The sequence below is a fragment of the Alnus glutinosa genome, chromosome 2, assembly GCF_958979055.1.
Source record: "Alnus glutinosa chromosome 2, dhAlnGlut1.1, whole genome shotgun sequence".
NCBI lineage: Eukaryota > Viridiplantae > Streptophyta > Magnoliopsida > Fagales > Betulaceae > Alnus > Alnus glutinosa.
Window position 1 is genome coordinate 4,327,019 of NC_084887.1, and position 14,720 is coordinate 4,341,738.

The 14,720-nt window shown below is 36.0% G+C and overlaps 1 protein-coding gene across 1 annotated transcript; it reads left to right on the plus strand.

Moving 5' to 3' along the window:
* The first annotated feature begins 328 nt into the window (after positions 1 to 328).
* LOC133860189 (cysteine-rich receptor-like protein kinase 34) lies at positions 329 to 14,211 on the plus strand. Its single transcript, XM_062295837.1, has 10 exons — positions 329 to 602; positions 3,000 to 3,331; positions 3,751 to 4,670; positions 11,084 to 11,832; positions 12,055 to 12,171; positions 12,363 to 12,493; positions 12,585 to 12,795; positions 13,017 to 13,254; positions 13,558 to 13,699; positions 13,788 to 14,211. The coding sequence occupies exons 1-10, from the start codon at positions 329 to 331 to the stop codon at positions 14,133 to 14,135; spliced, it is 3,462 nt and encodes a 1,153-aa protein (XP_062151821.1). The 3' UTR covers positions 14,136 to 14,211.
* The last annotated feature ends 509 nt before the right edge of the window (positions 14,212 to 14,720 follow it).

A 14,720-nucleotide genomic window follows, 5' to 3' on the forward strand; every position in this document is an offset into this window, starting at 1 on the left:
ATTGCCGTACTGATGGTGTACACAGGCTGTTTATTTATAGGCTAGGTCAGGGACCCTCAAATATGGTAAATACCGTATTGTTTCCTTCCATCAAGGAAACAATATTGTTAATTGATTTTTAAAATCAATTAACCGATTCCATATTTACGGTAATCTAAATTAATAGAAATAATCATAATACCGTATATGTTTATTAAAAAATAATAAACATAGCAAACACCGTAAATGTGATATAAATGCTACATAAGGGAATAATATCTTACAGTTTAATCCTAAGGTAAGAAACTTGCTAACAGAACTGGCCAATCAAGCTTCCGGGAGCCCGAAGATGTACAAGACCGGAAGCTTGGAGATCGGAGAAGGGAGGAGGGTGTATGGGTTGACTCAATGCACCAGAGACATTTCTGGAAGTGATTGTAAAGTGTGTCTTGAGGAAGAAATCAGGCGACAACCAGATTGCTGTGATGGGAAACAAGGAGGAAGGGTTATGAGTGGGAGTTGCTACTTCAGATATGATGTTTCCCTGTTTGTTAAAGACTCGATGCTTAACATGGAGAGACCATGGGCTTATTTGTCAAGCAACAATACAGAACAGCAACTGTGTATGTACTCTTTTTTTTTTCTTTTTTTTATATATTTTTTTTATATTTTTCACTACTAATCAATATCAAAATATTCCCACTTTTTATATCACATCAATAATTTTTTTATTATTATTCAAATAAAAAAATTCACTACAATACAAAACTTTTTCACTTTTTTATACAAATTCTTTTTATTTTATATCACATCATTACTTTTTACCAATTCTAAAACTAACAACCCACTACTCTGTTCTGTACATGTCTTTACCAAACAAACCCATATCTTTCGCCGTTTGTGAATGACTCGATGCGGAATATGGGGGAACGGACTGTCACTCTCCCTTCGTATCTCGTTGCATATATATTATATTATATATTTTGTAAGTACGGAAAGCTTTACTTAAAACTCCGGATGTTTTCACTTTTGGAAAAAAAAAATATTCAAACTTTAAAAAGTGTGAATTTATGATATTTATTTTTCAATTTTTTTTTTTCAATTTCAACCGTCCATTATAATTTTTCTTTAAATCTTATTCAAATTTTTAAAATACCATTGTGTTTATTTTTTATTTTTTTATAAAAAAAATTATAAAAAATTTCAAAGATTTAAGCATTAGTATTTTTGTAAATTCCATTAAATTTTGACTAACACCTAAATCCTATCAATTTTTTTCCTTTTTTTTTTTTCCCTAAAAAAATAGACACAAGGGTATGCTGAAAATTTTGATAGGATTTAAAGGAAAATCCCAAGGGAGGGTTGAAATTGAAAAAAAAAAAATAAAAAAATTAAAAGATGGATATCCTAAATTGACACTTTTTTAAGTTTGGGTACATTTTTTCAAAAGTGATGAAAGATCATGGATTATAAGTGGACTTCTCTTTTTTTTTTTTTTTTTTTTTAATTTTTTTTAATAATTACTGCTGCATGTTTTGATTATATGTTGGAGTGGCTCTTATATGGGTGGTGTAGGATAAAAGTTAATTTCTTTTTTTTTTTTTTTTTTTCAATAGAATTGTTGCAGGAATATTTATGGTGTACGTTTAATTCAATAGTGGATCCTAGTAGGATAAGAATAAGGTTTTTTTTTTTTTTAATTTGTTTTTTAATTTTTTAGTTTTTTAGTATAAGGTTATTGGATCCTCATCCATATCCTCAGTACTTGCATCATTGACATTGTCTATGATTGAATAATATTTATTAAACCTATATCTGTAGGTGTTATAAAACATCCATCCTCAGTAAAGCATGTTTTATGTTTTATAAAGTATTATAAAACAGATTCTTGTAGTGACTCGTACGTGAGGCTCTTTACTTTAGATGATCTTATTCTTAGGATCCCGGTCAATACTTTTAGTGCTACATAGTAATAAATCAAACAAATAAATAAATAAAATCATTATTTATTTAGTTATTAATTCACTCGCTTCGTCATTCTGGCTAACTTATTTGACTCGCTCCGGCATTTCACCTTTCTTACGAAATGCAATGCATATCCAATTAATCAACAACACGTGTATACATTACACAATCAGCTTCACCAAGTCATATGTCTCCAATCGTGATTTGTCATTCCACATAAAACCAATTGGTGTTAAGGGAGACAAACTCAAGTATTTCATGGACATCAACATCACGCCCAACGAGCCTGTTTTTAGAGCGGTAGTAAGGACTGGCATTATGGCCCAAGAATAATTGAAAATAATAGCCCAAGACTCCAATAACACCTAGACGGAGGATTGAATATGTGTTTGCCAAAATAACGCGGAATTTAAAAATAAGTAACCACATAAACATTCGCCAAATATAATGACAAAGATAAATCAATCAACATAACTAATTTGGTGATGAAGTGGTAACATTTTGAAGAACTTTTCATAATAAAACTATTCCAAGGCAGCCAAATCAAGGAAATCAATTCACATTTGAAGTATGAAAATACAAAAAGTATACACTTATAAAACCTTTGAAGTTGACACAATCTTACATTAAACAGGTGACATGCTTATTTACCACCACAACAGTTCACCCAAAACATCTTGAAATTTTTTCTACTTGATCTCCTTTATTAAAACTTTGATAAGCTTTAATTGTTGTTGATGAATATTGTGGTTTTACAACGAAGACTTTAAGAGATGAGCAATTGAAAGCACAAAAACTTAAACTTGCTCTCTTGACACATGAAGAAAAAGGCTATTTATTCTTTGGAAATATTGCCTCAAATCCCTTGAAAAATTGTGCTCTAAAAGCTTTTAAATAGACTTGTGGTGCGAAAATTTTTAGTAAGCTGGATTTGAGGTCTGGATACCACTAGATTCGGGTGGTAGAACAAGATATTCCTAAGACTGCATTTCGTACTCATGAGGGTCACTATGAATTTTTAGTGATGCCTTTTGGTTTAACGAATGCTCCTGCAGCTTTTCAGAGTTTGATGAACCACGTTTTCAGGCCTTACCTCCGCTGGGTTATATTAGTTTTCTTTGATGACATTCTGGTATTTAGTTCATCTCCAGAAAGTCATAAAGAACATCTTAGGATCACTCTTGATATCCTGAGGACTAATAAGCTTTTTGCCAAAACATCCAAATGTCGGTTTGGCTGCACAGAGGTGGAATATTTAGGCCATATTATTTCTGCAAATGGTGTTTCTACTGATCCAGGAAATATAAAAGCTATGGGGGATTGGCCATTTCCTACCACTATCAAAGCTTTGAGGGGGGTTTTTGGGCTTGACAGGATATTATCGGAAGTTTATCCATGCTTATGGATCTATTGCTGCTCCTTTTACTTCCATGCTCAAGAAAAATGCATTTAGTTGGTCTCCAGAAGCTAAAGAAGCCTTTTTGAAGTTGAAGGCACGCAGCAGTAAGTCAAGCTCCTGTTTTAGCTTTACCAAACTTTGAGAAACCTTTTCTCATTGAATGTGACGCTAGTGGGTTAGGGATAGGAGCTGTGTTGATGCAAAGTAACCGGCCTATTGCATTTTTAAGTAAAGCCTTGAAAGGTAGAGCTTTGCATATGTCCACATACGAGAAGGAGTTATTTGCTCTTGTCACTGCAGTGCAAAAGTGGAGACCTTACCTTTTAGGCTGGCCTTTTGTTGTGAAGACTGATCAGCAGAGTTTAAAAAATACCTTCTAGAGCAGAAAGTGGGCACCTTTTTAGCAGAAATGGTTAACTAAGTTGTTGGGATTTGATTTTCGGGTGGAGTACAAAAAAGGGGTGGATAACAAGGTCGCGGATGCCTTGTCTAGGAGAGAAGGTTGGGAGAATGAAGTTGCATTATCTTCCATTTCACTTCCAGTTGCTGATTGGGTGGAGAATTTAAAAGTTCAATATCATCATGATCCAGATCTTAGGAAATTGATTCAACAGTGGAATTCTAATAAGCTGGACCATAAGAAGTATTCTATGAGGCAGGGTATGTTATTATACAAAAATAGAATTCATATAGGAGGAGCTCTTCAGTTGCAACTACAGGTTCTACAGTATGTGCATTGTGATCCAGCTGCAGGCCATTCGGGCTATGAGAGGACCATGTGGAGGGCCCGAAGAGATTTTTATTGGCGTGCTATGAAGCAGAGTATTAAGAAATTCATTTGGGAATGCCTTGTTTGTCAGCAAAACAAACTGAATAATACTTCTCGTGCTGGTTTGCTGCAACCCCTTCCAATTCCTAATCGGATTTGGTCGGACATTTCTCTGGATTTTGTTGAGGGTTTACCCCTTTCACATGGTCATTCGGTGATTTTGGTAGTAGTGGATAGATTATCCAAGTATACCCATTTTATCTCTTTAGCTCATCCTTATACAGTAGTGAAAGTAGCTCAGTTATTCATTGCTAATATCCTTAAGTTACATGGGCTACCCACCTCCATTGTATCTGATAGGGATCCGACTTTCACAAGTCATTTTTGGAATGAATTGTTTAAGCAACATGGTACAACTTTGAAGATGAGTTCCAATTATCATCCTCAAACAGATGGTCAATCGGAAATGGTTAATAAGTGTCTGGAGAATTATCTTCGTTGCTTTACTCAGGACAGGCCTAAACAGTGGTTGATGTGGTCACCTTGGGCAGAATTTTGGTATAATACAACATGCCACTCTTCTATCAAAATGACTCCTTATGAGGCAGTCTATGCCAGCCTCCTCCAAAACTTTTGTCCTATGTTCTTGGTACTACGAACGTGGTTGTAGTTGATGAGTTACTTTGCACCATAGAACATATTTTGGCCTTGTTGCAGCAGTATACAACAAGCTTAGCAAAGGATAAATAAATTTGCTGACTTGAGACGAAATGAGAGGACTTTGGAGGTGAATCAACAGGTTTTTTTGAGGCTTCATGTAATGCCCCGCTTTTACAAAAAGCATAAGTGAAAATTTTTGAATTTTCACGTAACATTACTAACTTATCAGAGTTAAATATTTGCAACAGATTATATATAAATATAATACAGACTTGAGAATTAAATGACACTTCAGAGTTTCTACTGAAATACCTCAAATAGATATAGTAAACCAGTCAGTATAATTATACAAAACAGTAGTAGTCATGCCTCACAGGGCAAAATAGTCATACAAGCCAAAATATCTACATAATTGCAGAATTATAAATATTGTCTGGAGCTAGGCTAAATGAACTACAACAGGGTAGTTCCCAAAAAGAAAGGCAGACTAGCCTCACAAAACCAGTATCAGGAACCATCTAAAAGTCTGGATAGTCCTGATATTCTTCTTCTTTATGACTTGAATTATCTCACAATACAGGAAGAAGACAACAACATAAAATACAAAAGTGAGTCCACTATTTCCCATAATAATATGAGTGCTGATTTATTTAATAAATGCAACATAATGCAATGGCCTTATAATCACATGTATATGCAAAATATAATCTATGATCGTGAATCATAGACATAAAATGAACATAAACATAATCATAAAGCAATGACAGTTTTAAGTGCAGAGTTTTAGGTATTGCCCTTTTTCCACTACTCAGTTGGCCTTGGCACGGTTAGCGTCTTATTTGAAGCCTTGGCTTCCTCTCTTTAACTTTTAATTATATTCTTTGGGAGTCTTGGCTCCTGGAAACCTTGGTACACCAGTTTTTGTATTTATTATTATCTTTTCAGGTACTTCTTCATTCACTGAGAACCTTGGAACTCAAGTGAAGCCTTACGTACCCACTATGGATCTTGATCCAACAGCTCGTTATTAGTTGGATTATTAAAATAATAAAATATGCAAATCACATGTGCAAACAAGTAAATAAGGCAGTAAATATAACATTATAGGAAAAATCAACCAGCTTCGTCCTCAGTAAGTATAGAGATACTTACTGTTTCTGCTCCAAAAGTTTTTCCTCTACAACTTCATAATTACAATCATGTGATAATACTAAATTAGTGATAAGGCGTTACGAACATATTTATTACTTATTCTCAAGATATTATTCTAACAATTATTCTAATACTTCCATTTATAAATTGGATGACATAATAGCATTTTTGTTCTCTTAATTAAGATATTGAACGCCATTTTAAATTATTGAGTAATGAAACTTAAAAATCTTCTTTTATTAACCATTAATTCCAACTAATATATACCTAACTAGTATAGTTATATACATATAACTCTCATACATATATACTTCTACAAATCCACACACATACATCTTCTTCAAGCCTTCTAAACTATAACACACTTTCATCAAAATCTCATAATACTACATACATACATAAATCATTAACAACTCACACACACAACTTCCTTACCAACTAGCTCATTTCCAAAAGCCCACTTATTAGATTTATACTTAAAAACACACCCATACATATTTCAGCATTACTAACAGGCCTACTCATCATCACATATACACATAAGTTTCCATGGCTTTCTCATTAGAAGAAGAGAAACAAACCATGATTTCAGGGAACAAATACTGAATTCTAGAGAGTAAAATGGGAAGATTCAATTACTAGAATTCGCACTCAAACCACTAGAGAAAGGGAAGTGAATTGGTCCAACACAAAATATTGAAGGTAAGTTGAATGTTGTTGGTTTTTGCACTAGAAATAGGGAAGGATTTCAGATATTATTTTCTAGTGTTTTGTTGGGAAATGAGAGGTGTTTTAAGGCTTTATTCCTGATCTTCTAACTGCTGGATTCATAGGAAAAAGAGAGAGCTTTTCCTATGAAATTTCCGCATTAAAACAGGGAGGGAGTAGGGAGCTTACGTGAGAGAGGTAGAGAGAGTTTGATGATTTTTAGTGATGATTTTGATGACCCATGCATGCTATATATAATGATCTTGGATGGTTGAGATTAAGCCAGCAACTAGGTGCTTCAATGGCCGGATTTAAGCCAAATAATCCTCCAAATCCGCAGCCCAAATCTCTCATATCTTCTAGAATAGGATTTTCATATCTTTAAGCAATAATTACTTGATATCTATGAAGATCTAGTTTGTTTTGAACTTAATTGGGCTAACTAGACTAACTAGACAAATTCCTAATCCCTTGAGGTCAGTAACACGAAATGGGTTCAAGAATCTAAGGTGTAAAATTGCCACTTGTAGCTTACACGTAAACTGCATCGCACTGGATAATAAAGTCGCTCGATCGACTATTCTATCGCTCAATCGACTTGGGCCCAGAATCGCTCGATCAACCCTAAAGTCGCTCGATCGATCCTATTTACCCGCAATTATTAAGTCGCTCGATTGATCTAATATCCGATCGATCGAATTCGCTCCCAAAGTCGCTTGATCGACTGTAGAGTCCCTCGATCGACTTTGGTTAGTGATTTCTTTACTAATCCGATTTCTCTACTTATATACATATATACAATTCTACTTAAACTAACAATAAAAATAATTAAGCTTTATACTTATGCATGCATATGTACATATTTTTCATTCATACATTATTATCCTAAGCGTAGTATTTTTCCGAGTATTACACTTTAGCCCTATCGACAAACTTTAGTAGCCATTAGACGGGCTTTGAAGTTAGCTCCGAGGTTCTATGGGCCTTTTACAGTTTTAAGAAGAGTAGGAGCTGTAGCATATGAGTTGGATTTACCTGCCACTTCTAGAATACATCTTGTATTCCATGTCTCTCAGCTTAAGCCTACGTTGGGAGTTAATACCTCTCCTATACCTGTGCTACTGCCTGTCAATTTGGAGGGTATTATTTAACCAGAGCCTATGGCTATTTTGGATCGCCGATCGAGGCCTTTGAACAATAGGGCTTTCACTGAAGTGTTGGTGCATTGGACTGGACAGATTTCGGAAGATGCTGCTTGGGAGGATTTTCATAAGTTAACTCAAGCCTACCCACACCTTGTGGGCAAGGTGCTTTAAAAGAAGGGAGTATTGTGACAGACCAGTCTTAGGGGTATACATGGCTGTAAGTAGTGTTGACATGTGGAAGTAGTGGGAGAAGTAGATCATCACACGTGGTGAAGCTGTTGCGAGCGGGTTGGCAGCTAAGAGGTGGTTGTAAGCAGTTAGTCGTTTTAGTAGTTATGTTAGTTGTTTCTTTACTTGTACAAAAGATAGGGAAAGTTGTAGAGGGAAGGTATTCTGGTTGTAATTCGTTCCTAGAGAACTTTGGAGGTTCTTGGCACCTCGAATGCCAATAGAGGAGAGTAGCCTTCTCGAACATGCCATTTCTTTCAATAAAATTCCTATCTTTCTCTTCATTTCTTCTTCTTTTACCTTGACATTTCTTCCTTTTCTCTGTTGATTTCTTAACAGAACTTTAGTTCTGTTACAGTTCGTTTACTCATCATTCATCAAGCTTTCTTGTAGGTTAATTCACCATAAACGCAACTTGCTCGATTAAATGCTAGAAAGGTAGAACACAAAAATTTCTATTTCATTGAAACTAGGAAGCATAAATAATGATTACATAGTACAAACCATTAATATTGTTGTTGTCTTGCCAATTATGAATCTTCTTGTGTTTTATATCAAGTGTTGGGAATCTATAATATCAGAGATGGCGAAGCAATACAATATGATAGTAGAGGTAGAAGTAAAATATAGGTGTCCTGTTCTTGTTTATTGTGTACAAATTTCTGTCTGTAAAAGTAAAACCCTTGTAGTTTATTAGCTAATCTTCAGTTTTAGACTTCTTTGGTTGAAACCTTTTCATCCCCACACCCACCAAAAGAAAACAGAAAAAGTATAAACAAAAGAAATACACATGATAAAAAGGTTACTTTTCATGAAAATCCATGAAGAGTAATTAATGGAGCTATGATTGTGGCATAATGTTAAAGGCTATTATCTGATGAGATTATATTGTAATCGAAGCTTTTGTGAGCCGAAGACATTCCGATGCTTGGTTAGCATATTTTGATTCCTTCATCCCGGAGATCTTGAAATTGGGAATATGACACAGCCTTTGATGTGACTAGATGCCATGTGTTAGCAAGGGAGAGATTCTCAGACCTTATGGGTAAAGCTTTGAGTGAGCTCGAGATTTACTTGGACTGATATCACATGTACTTTCCTTGACATTTGACGGGCTTTGGACCAGGTGTCCAAGTGCTGATGGGATATCAGTCTTATCTGCGTACGGTTGTTTGTCAAAAGGGGTAACGCCCTTGCTTTGCGACAGGCAGATACGCTTCAGACCCTGTTGATGCAGGTCTAATCAACTTGATAGGACCTCATATATAGAATGTGCCGCCGCTGCCGCGGGTTCGTCCTCCCATTATGATCAAGATCGAAAGCTGAATATGAGCTCCAATTAGTGATCGGCTCCGAATGTGACGTCCCACATCGCCTAGGAATGGGGATGTGCTTATATGTATAAATACACCCTATATGACACAACGCGTTTTAAAGCCGTGATGGCCATGAACCGATCAGAACTCCGCAGTTAAGCGTGCTGCTGCGAGAGCAATCCCAGGATGGGTGACCTCCTGGGAAGTTCTGTTTGGGGAGCCAAAAGTGGACAATATTGTGTCATTGGGGGTGGGTCGTTACAAATGGTATCAGAACCATTGCCCAGCCTGAGATGGTGGGAGCGTGCACAAGCCCAAGAGGGTTGCCGACGAGCGCTCGCTGGGAAGCCAAGAATGGGGTGATCCCATGAGGGTCGCCAGCGAGGACGCTGGGTCCCAAGGGGGGGTGATTGTGACGTCCCACATCGCCTGGGAATGGGGATGTGCTTATATGTATAAATGCACCCTATATGACACAACGCGTTTTAAAGCCGTGATGGCTATGAACTATTCAGAACTCCGCAGTTAAGCGTGCTGCTGCGAGAGCAATCCCAGGATGGGTGACCTCTTGGGAAGTTCTGTTTGGGGAGCCAAAAGTGGACAATATTGTGTCAATGGGGGTGGGTCGTTACACCGAAGGGCCGGACATGGGTCGGGCCTTGATACCTCAATGGGCCTGAGCGACATTTGGGTTCTAATAACGACTTGGGCTTGCCATTCCCCAACAATGTATAGGCTGTATTGCTGTTATATTGGACTTGTTTGGCAAAGACATGTATAGAACAGAACAGAGTAGTGGGTTGTTAGTTTTGAAATTAGTAAAAAGTGATGATGTGATATAAAATAAAAAGAATTTGTATAAAAAAATAAAAAAGTTTTGTATTGTAGTGAATTTTTTTATTTGAAAAGTAATAAAAAATTATTGATGTGATATAAAAAGTGAAAAAAGTGAATGTTTTGATGTTGATTGGTGGTAGAAAATATAAAAAAGTGATAAAAAAAATTACATAAACAGTAAAAGCATTATGCTGTTCTGTTCCGTAACCTATCAAACAAGCAAATTAGGTTTCCAGAAAGGTATTGCACATTTTGGTCAAAAACTTTGTCAAGTCAGAGTCTTATTCTCTTGCAACTTTGATAATATTTTACATTCAAAGTATAGCACTTCTTGTAAGGCAGATTCTGGAATTTTGACTATTGATGGTGTCTTCACTTAGAATAGCCATTAAACCATTTAATTAGTACCCCATTGTTAGTAGATATTAATAATAGACAAGTCCGGTCCAACAGTGATTTTAAGGCTGTCTCTAGCTAGCGGTGTGTGTTTTAGTGAGAAGTGGACTGATTCCTAGTATTTGCTCTAAATATTAAACTGGTTGCTTGTTTGACCAAATGAACTTAAATATTGCTTGTAAAATTATATATAAGTCGTTCCAAGAGTATTGTCTACGGTTGGATTACGGGTCATTTGGGTTGCCAGAGAAGTAGATGCTATATATCCTAGCCTCATCTGTCCTGTTTGAGAAATATCGTTCATAGTTTATTCAGGATGGATGATAAACTTTTAAGAGAAAAATTCAAGGATCTTTTTAGCTTCAGAATCTGAAAGGGAGGCACAGTTTTATTCATCAATATAACTCATTCTTCTTCCTTTGTTACCTCTTCTACCTCACCAAGTCTCCTTCCAAATTTATACAATGCAATATTTTGCAGTAGAAGTTGTTCATTTGCTTTTATCTTCATGTTTTCTTTATTTATCCAGCACCATTTCAGCTCAGGTTTACACAGACGTCAACTGTATTAATACCGCCAGTAATTATACTTCTGGCAGTGTCTATGAGCAAAATCTTAATAGTACTCTCACATCTCTTGTTGCCAATTCTTCTCTAAGTGGCTTCTATAACACTAGCGTGGGTGAGAATCCTGATGTGGTTTATGGCCTGATACAGTGCATACCCGAGCTCTCTAAGGAGGATTGTCAAACATGCGCAAATGCTGTAGCAACAGAGACCAGGCGCCGCTGTTTTAACCAGAAGGAAGCTTCCATAGTTGCTAATAATTGCTCGTTACACTACTCAGACTGGCGTTTCTTCTCGACTGTCAGTGGTAATGTAAGAGTTTTTTTTTATAATCTGGAAGATGCAACCGATGCGGTTCTTTTCAATCGTCAGATGGGAAAATTGGTGAAAAATATCTCATCTGAGGCTGCAGCCAGTCCTTCGAAATTTGCTGTTGGGATCACTAGGTACACAGATTTTGAGAATATATATGCTATGGCTCAGTGCTCCAGGGACTTGACAGAAAACAGCTGCTTGACTTGCCTGAAAGGGCTTATAAGTTATATTCCTACTTGCTGTGACAAAAAAGTAGGAGTTCGTATGCTCTCTCTGAGTTGCAGTCTCCGCTATGAGATATATTCATTCTTTCTCTCACCATTACCACCTCTTCCACCAGAGGTGTCATCTTCTCCATCTCCGCCATTTCCTGACCACGCAACTACAAATTATGCAGGTAATATCTCCTGGAGATTTCCTAAGGGGTTATCTTTGTTAAATTACCATTTATTCCAAAAGTTTAAGTTGGTAGGAAGATGCAAATTAAATCATTTAAGTAATACTCTAACAATATCCATGATCGAGAGAAAACAATATGTCAATAATTATGTTAATAATTAGATTAAGTTTTTCGTTGCACAAATGATGAATAACTATATTTTCATGCTTATGTGAGCAGGAATGAAGAACTCAGAAATTGTTGTTTTGGTGGTCATCCCAGTAGCTATTTCGTTGGTTGTCATAACTATAATTTGCGGTTTCTTCCTATGGAGAAGCACCAGAAGTAAAAGAGTTGGTAAATCAGATTATATCTCTTATAGCATTCAATCAAGTTGTTGGATTTAGATTTCTCTGTTCTCATCTTATCAACAGCCTAGAGGGGTGTACTAAAATTTCCTTCCCAATGACTCTACATTTCTTGTATCTCAAGCCTCGACTAACTTTCTGCTAGCTGAATTTATGTGTTTTTATTGTATTGTCAAATAGAGGGTGTTCATGAAGATGGAGATAGGAGCATGGACTCGCTTTTGATGAGTCTAAGTACACTTAGATATGCAACAAGAAATTTCTCTGATGCATATAAACTTGGACAAGGTGGTTTTGGTCCAGTTTACAAGGTAGATATACTCTTTAGGTATCTATGATATGCATGCTATTTTTTCCCATTCCTCTGTTGTATATTGAATATACTATCTCTATAAACCTCAGGGTAAATTCTTTGATGGACGAGAAATAGCTGTTAAAAGGCTATCAAGGAGCTCAGGGCAAGGTTTAGAAGAACTCAAAACGGAAGTAGGGTTGGTTGCAAAATTGTTGCATCAGAACCTGATAAGGCTGTTAGGCTTCTGCTTAGAAGATGGAGAGAAACTTCTTGTCTATGAATACCTACCTAACGGGAGCTTGGACCAAATTTTGTTTGGTATGAGTCCTCTCATATATTTCTTGTTATTTTGCTCTATTATATGACAAACTTACTTTTATATATGTATATATATACATATATATTGCTTAATATTTTGTGAAGGAAATTTTTATTCCAAAGTTCTCCTTATCTTAATGTCCTTGATTTTCTAACATTTTTTATTTTTTAATTTAGCATTGAAAATAACAATCTATTGATATGAAGCTTAGATGTTGCAGATCAGAATAGACGGTTCAGTTTGGAATGGAAAAGACGCTACAATATAATTATTGGAATTGCTCGAGGACTACTTTTCTTACACGAAGATTCTCAGCTGACGATTATTCATAGGGATTTGAAAGCTAGTAATATCATGTTAGATGAGTACATGAATCCAAAAATTTCTGATTTTGGTTTGGCTAGACTATTCTGTGGACGCCAAACTCAAGGCAATACAAATCGGATTGTCGGTACTCAGTAAGTCTAAAATTTTTAATTTAGAAGATTCTCATTCTTTGTAAGTCTGTATTAGTCCTAGCTAGGTATATACACAGGATTGTGAAATTTAGCTAGCCTAAGAGAGGGCTTGCGGGGCATTCTTGTTCTGAGCAAATAAGTTTCGCATTTTAGGCTTTCTTAGAGCAAATTAGCCCCGCAGCTTTCTATTTTAGGTTGCCCTGCAGCTCGTGTATGCATGATGATTGTGTTGTGTAATTGTAGTAGGTTCTTGCCTTTGTAGAGGACTTACAAACCATTTCTTGTTTGTTGATGGCAATGAAGCGGATACATGGCACCTGAGTATGTAAAGAATGGGCACTTTTCAGCTAAATCAGATGTCTATAGCTTTGGTGTCTTGGTTTTAGAAATCGTGGCAGGTCGAAAAAACTCGAGTTTTCGCAATCCAATGAATCTACAAAGTTTTGTAAGCATTCTGTCAAAGTATATATTCTCTCCTGCATAGAATTATAATAAGCTGCTCATGATTGAATTGTATGATTCAACTTGTCCAGGCATGGCAACACTGGGCCAATGGAGCACCTTTGAAGCTGATGGATCCAACCTTGGAGGATCAGTGGCCAACAAATGAAGTTTTGAAATGCATCTACATTGGGTTACTATGTGTTCAAGAATCTGCTGCTGATAGGCCTACAATGTCTGAGATTGTTATGATGCTTAGTTGTTATACTGTAACTTCCCCAGCGCCATCACCACCAGCATTTTTTGTCACTATGGAAAATCCTGAATCAGGATTGATGACAGAAAATTTTGGAGCATCATCTCAAAATGCTGAATCTAAACCAGATTCATTACAGCAGTCTCTGAATTGGGTTACAATTACTGATTTAGATCCTCGCTAGCAATTGAATTGTAAGGAACCACTGTTAAAAGACTTCTTTACTGTTGCTATATATGATTGAATAAGTCTGATGCTCACTTACTTTTGTACTCTCTCTAAATCTAGCAAAAATGAGTGTTGCACTATAATTTATTGATGCTTTAGGTTTCTTCGGCAAGTAATACTACTTACTCATTTCATATCCAACTCTACTATTGGACTCATGTGACAGTGTTTATCAATCTTTAGATCAGCCTTATTAAAAGAAAAAAAATCAAGGTTTGATGGGCACTTAAATAGGAAATGTGAGTGGGATGAGAGATAAGTATTTGGAAATACTCTATCTTGGATAATCAATATAAGATTCCACTCTTATATATCTCTCACACGATAAATTGAATCCTAAACCTTTTTAAAATATGGGTTAAGTACCTTTTTAGTAGTTATGATAAGGCCCATTATTAAATAACTACTTCGGTTTCAAAAAGTATCGAAGGTGATACATATATTCATTCTAAAAACAGGGATGGTCATTCCGTCTATGTTTCATTTATAATTTTAACGGTGATCCATGTCAACGCCCTTTAAAACCCGAAACTTGTCCCAC

What these genes read in the sequence shown, in the direction of transcription:
- LOC133860189 (XM_062295837.1), top strand. Translation starts at nt 329, where the DNA reads ATGTACAAGACCGGAAGCTTGGAGATCGGAGAAGGGAGGAGGGTGTAT. An exon ending in TTGACAGGATATTATCGGAA is followed by an intron (nt 3,332 to 3,750) that starts GTTTATCCATGC and finishes CCTTTTTAGCAG; the next exon opens with AAATGGTTAACTAAGTTGTT. An exon ending in AATCGGATTGTCGGTACTCA is followed by an intron (nt 13,255 to 13,557) that starts GTAAGTCTAAAA and finishes ATGGCAATGAAG; the next exon opens with CGGATACATGGCACCTGAGT.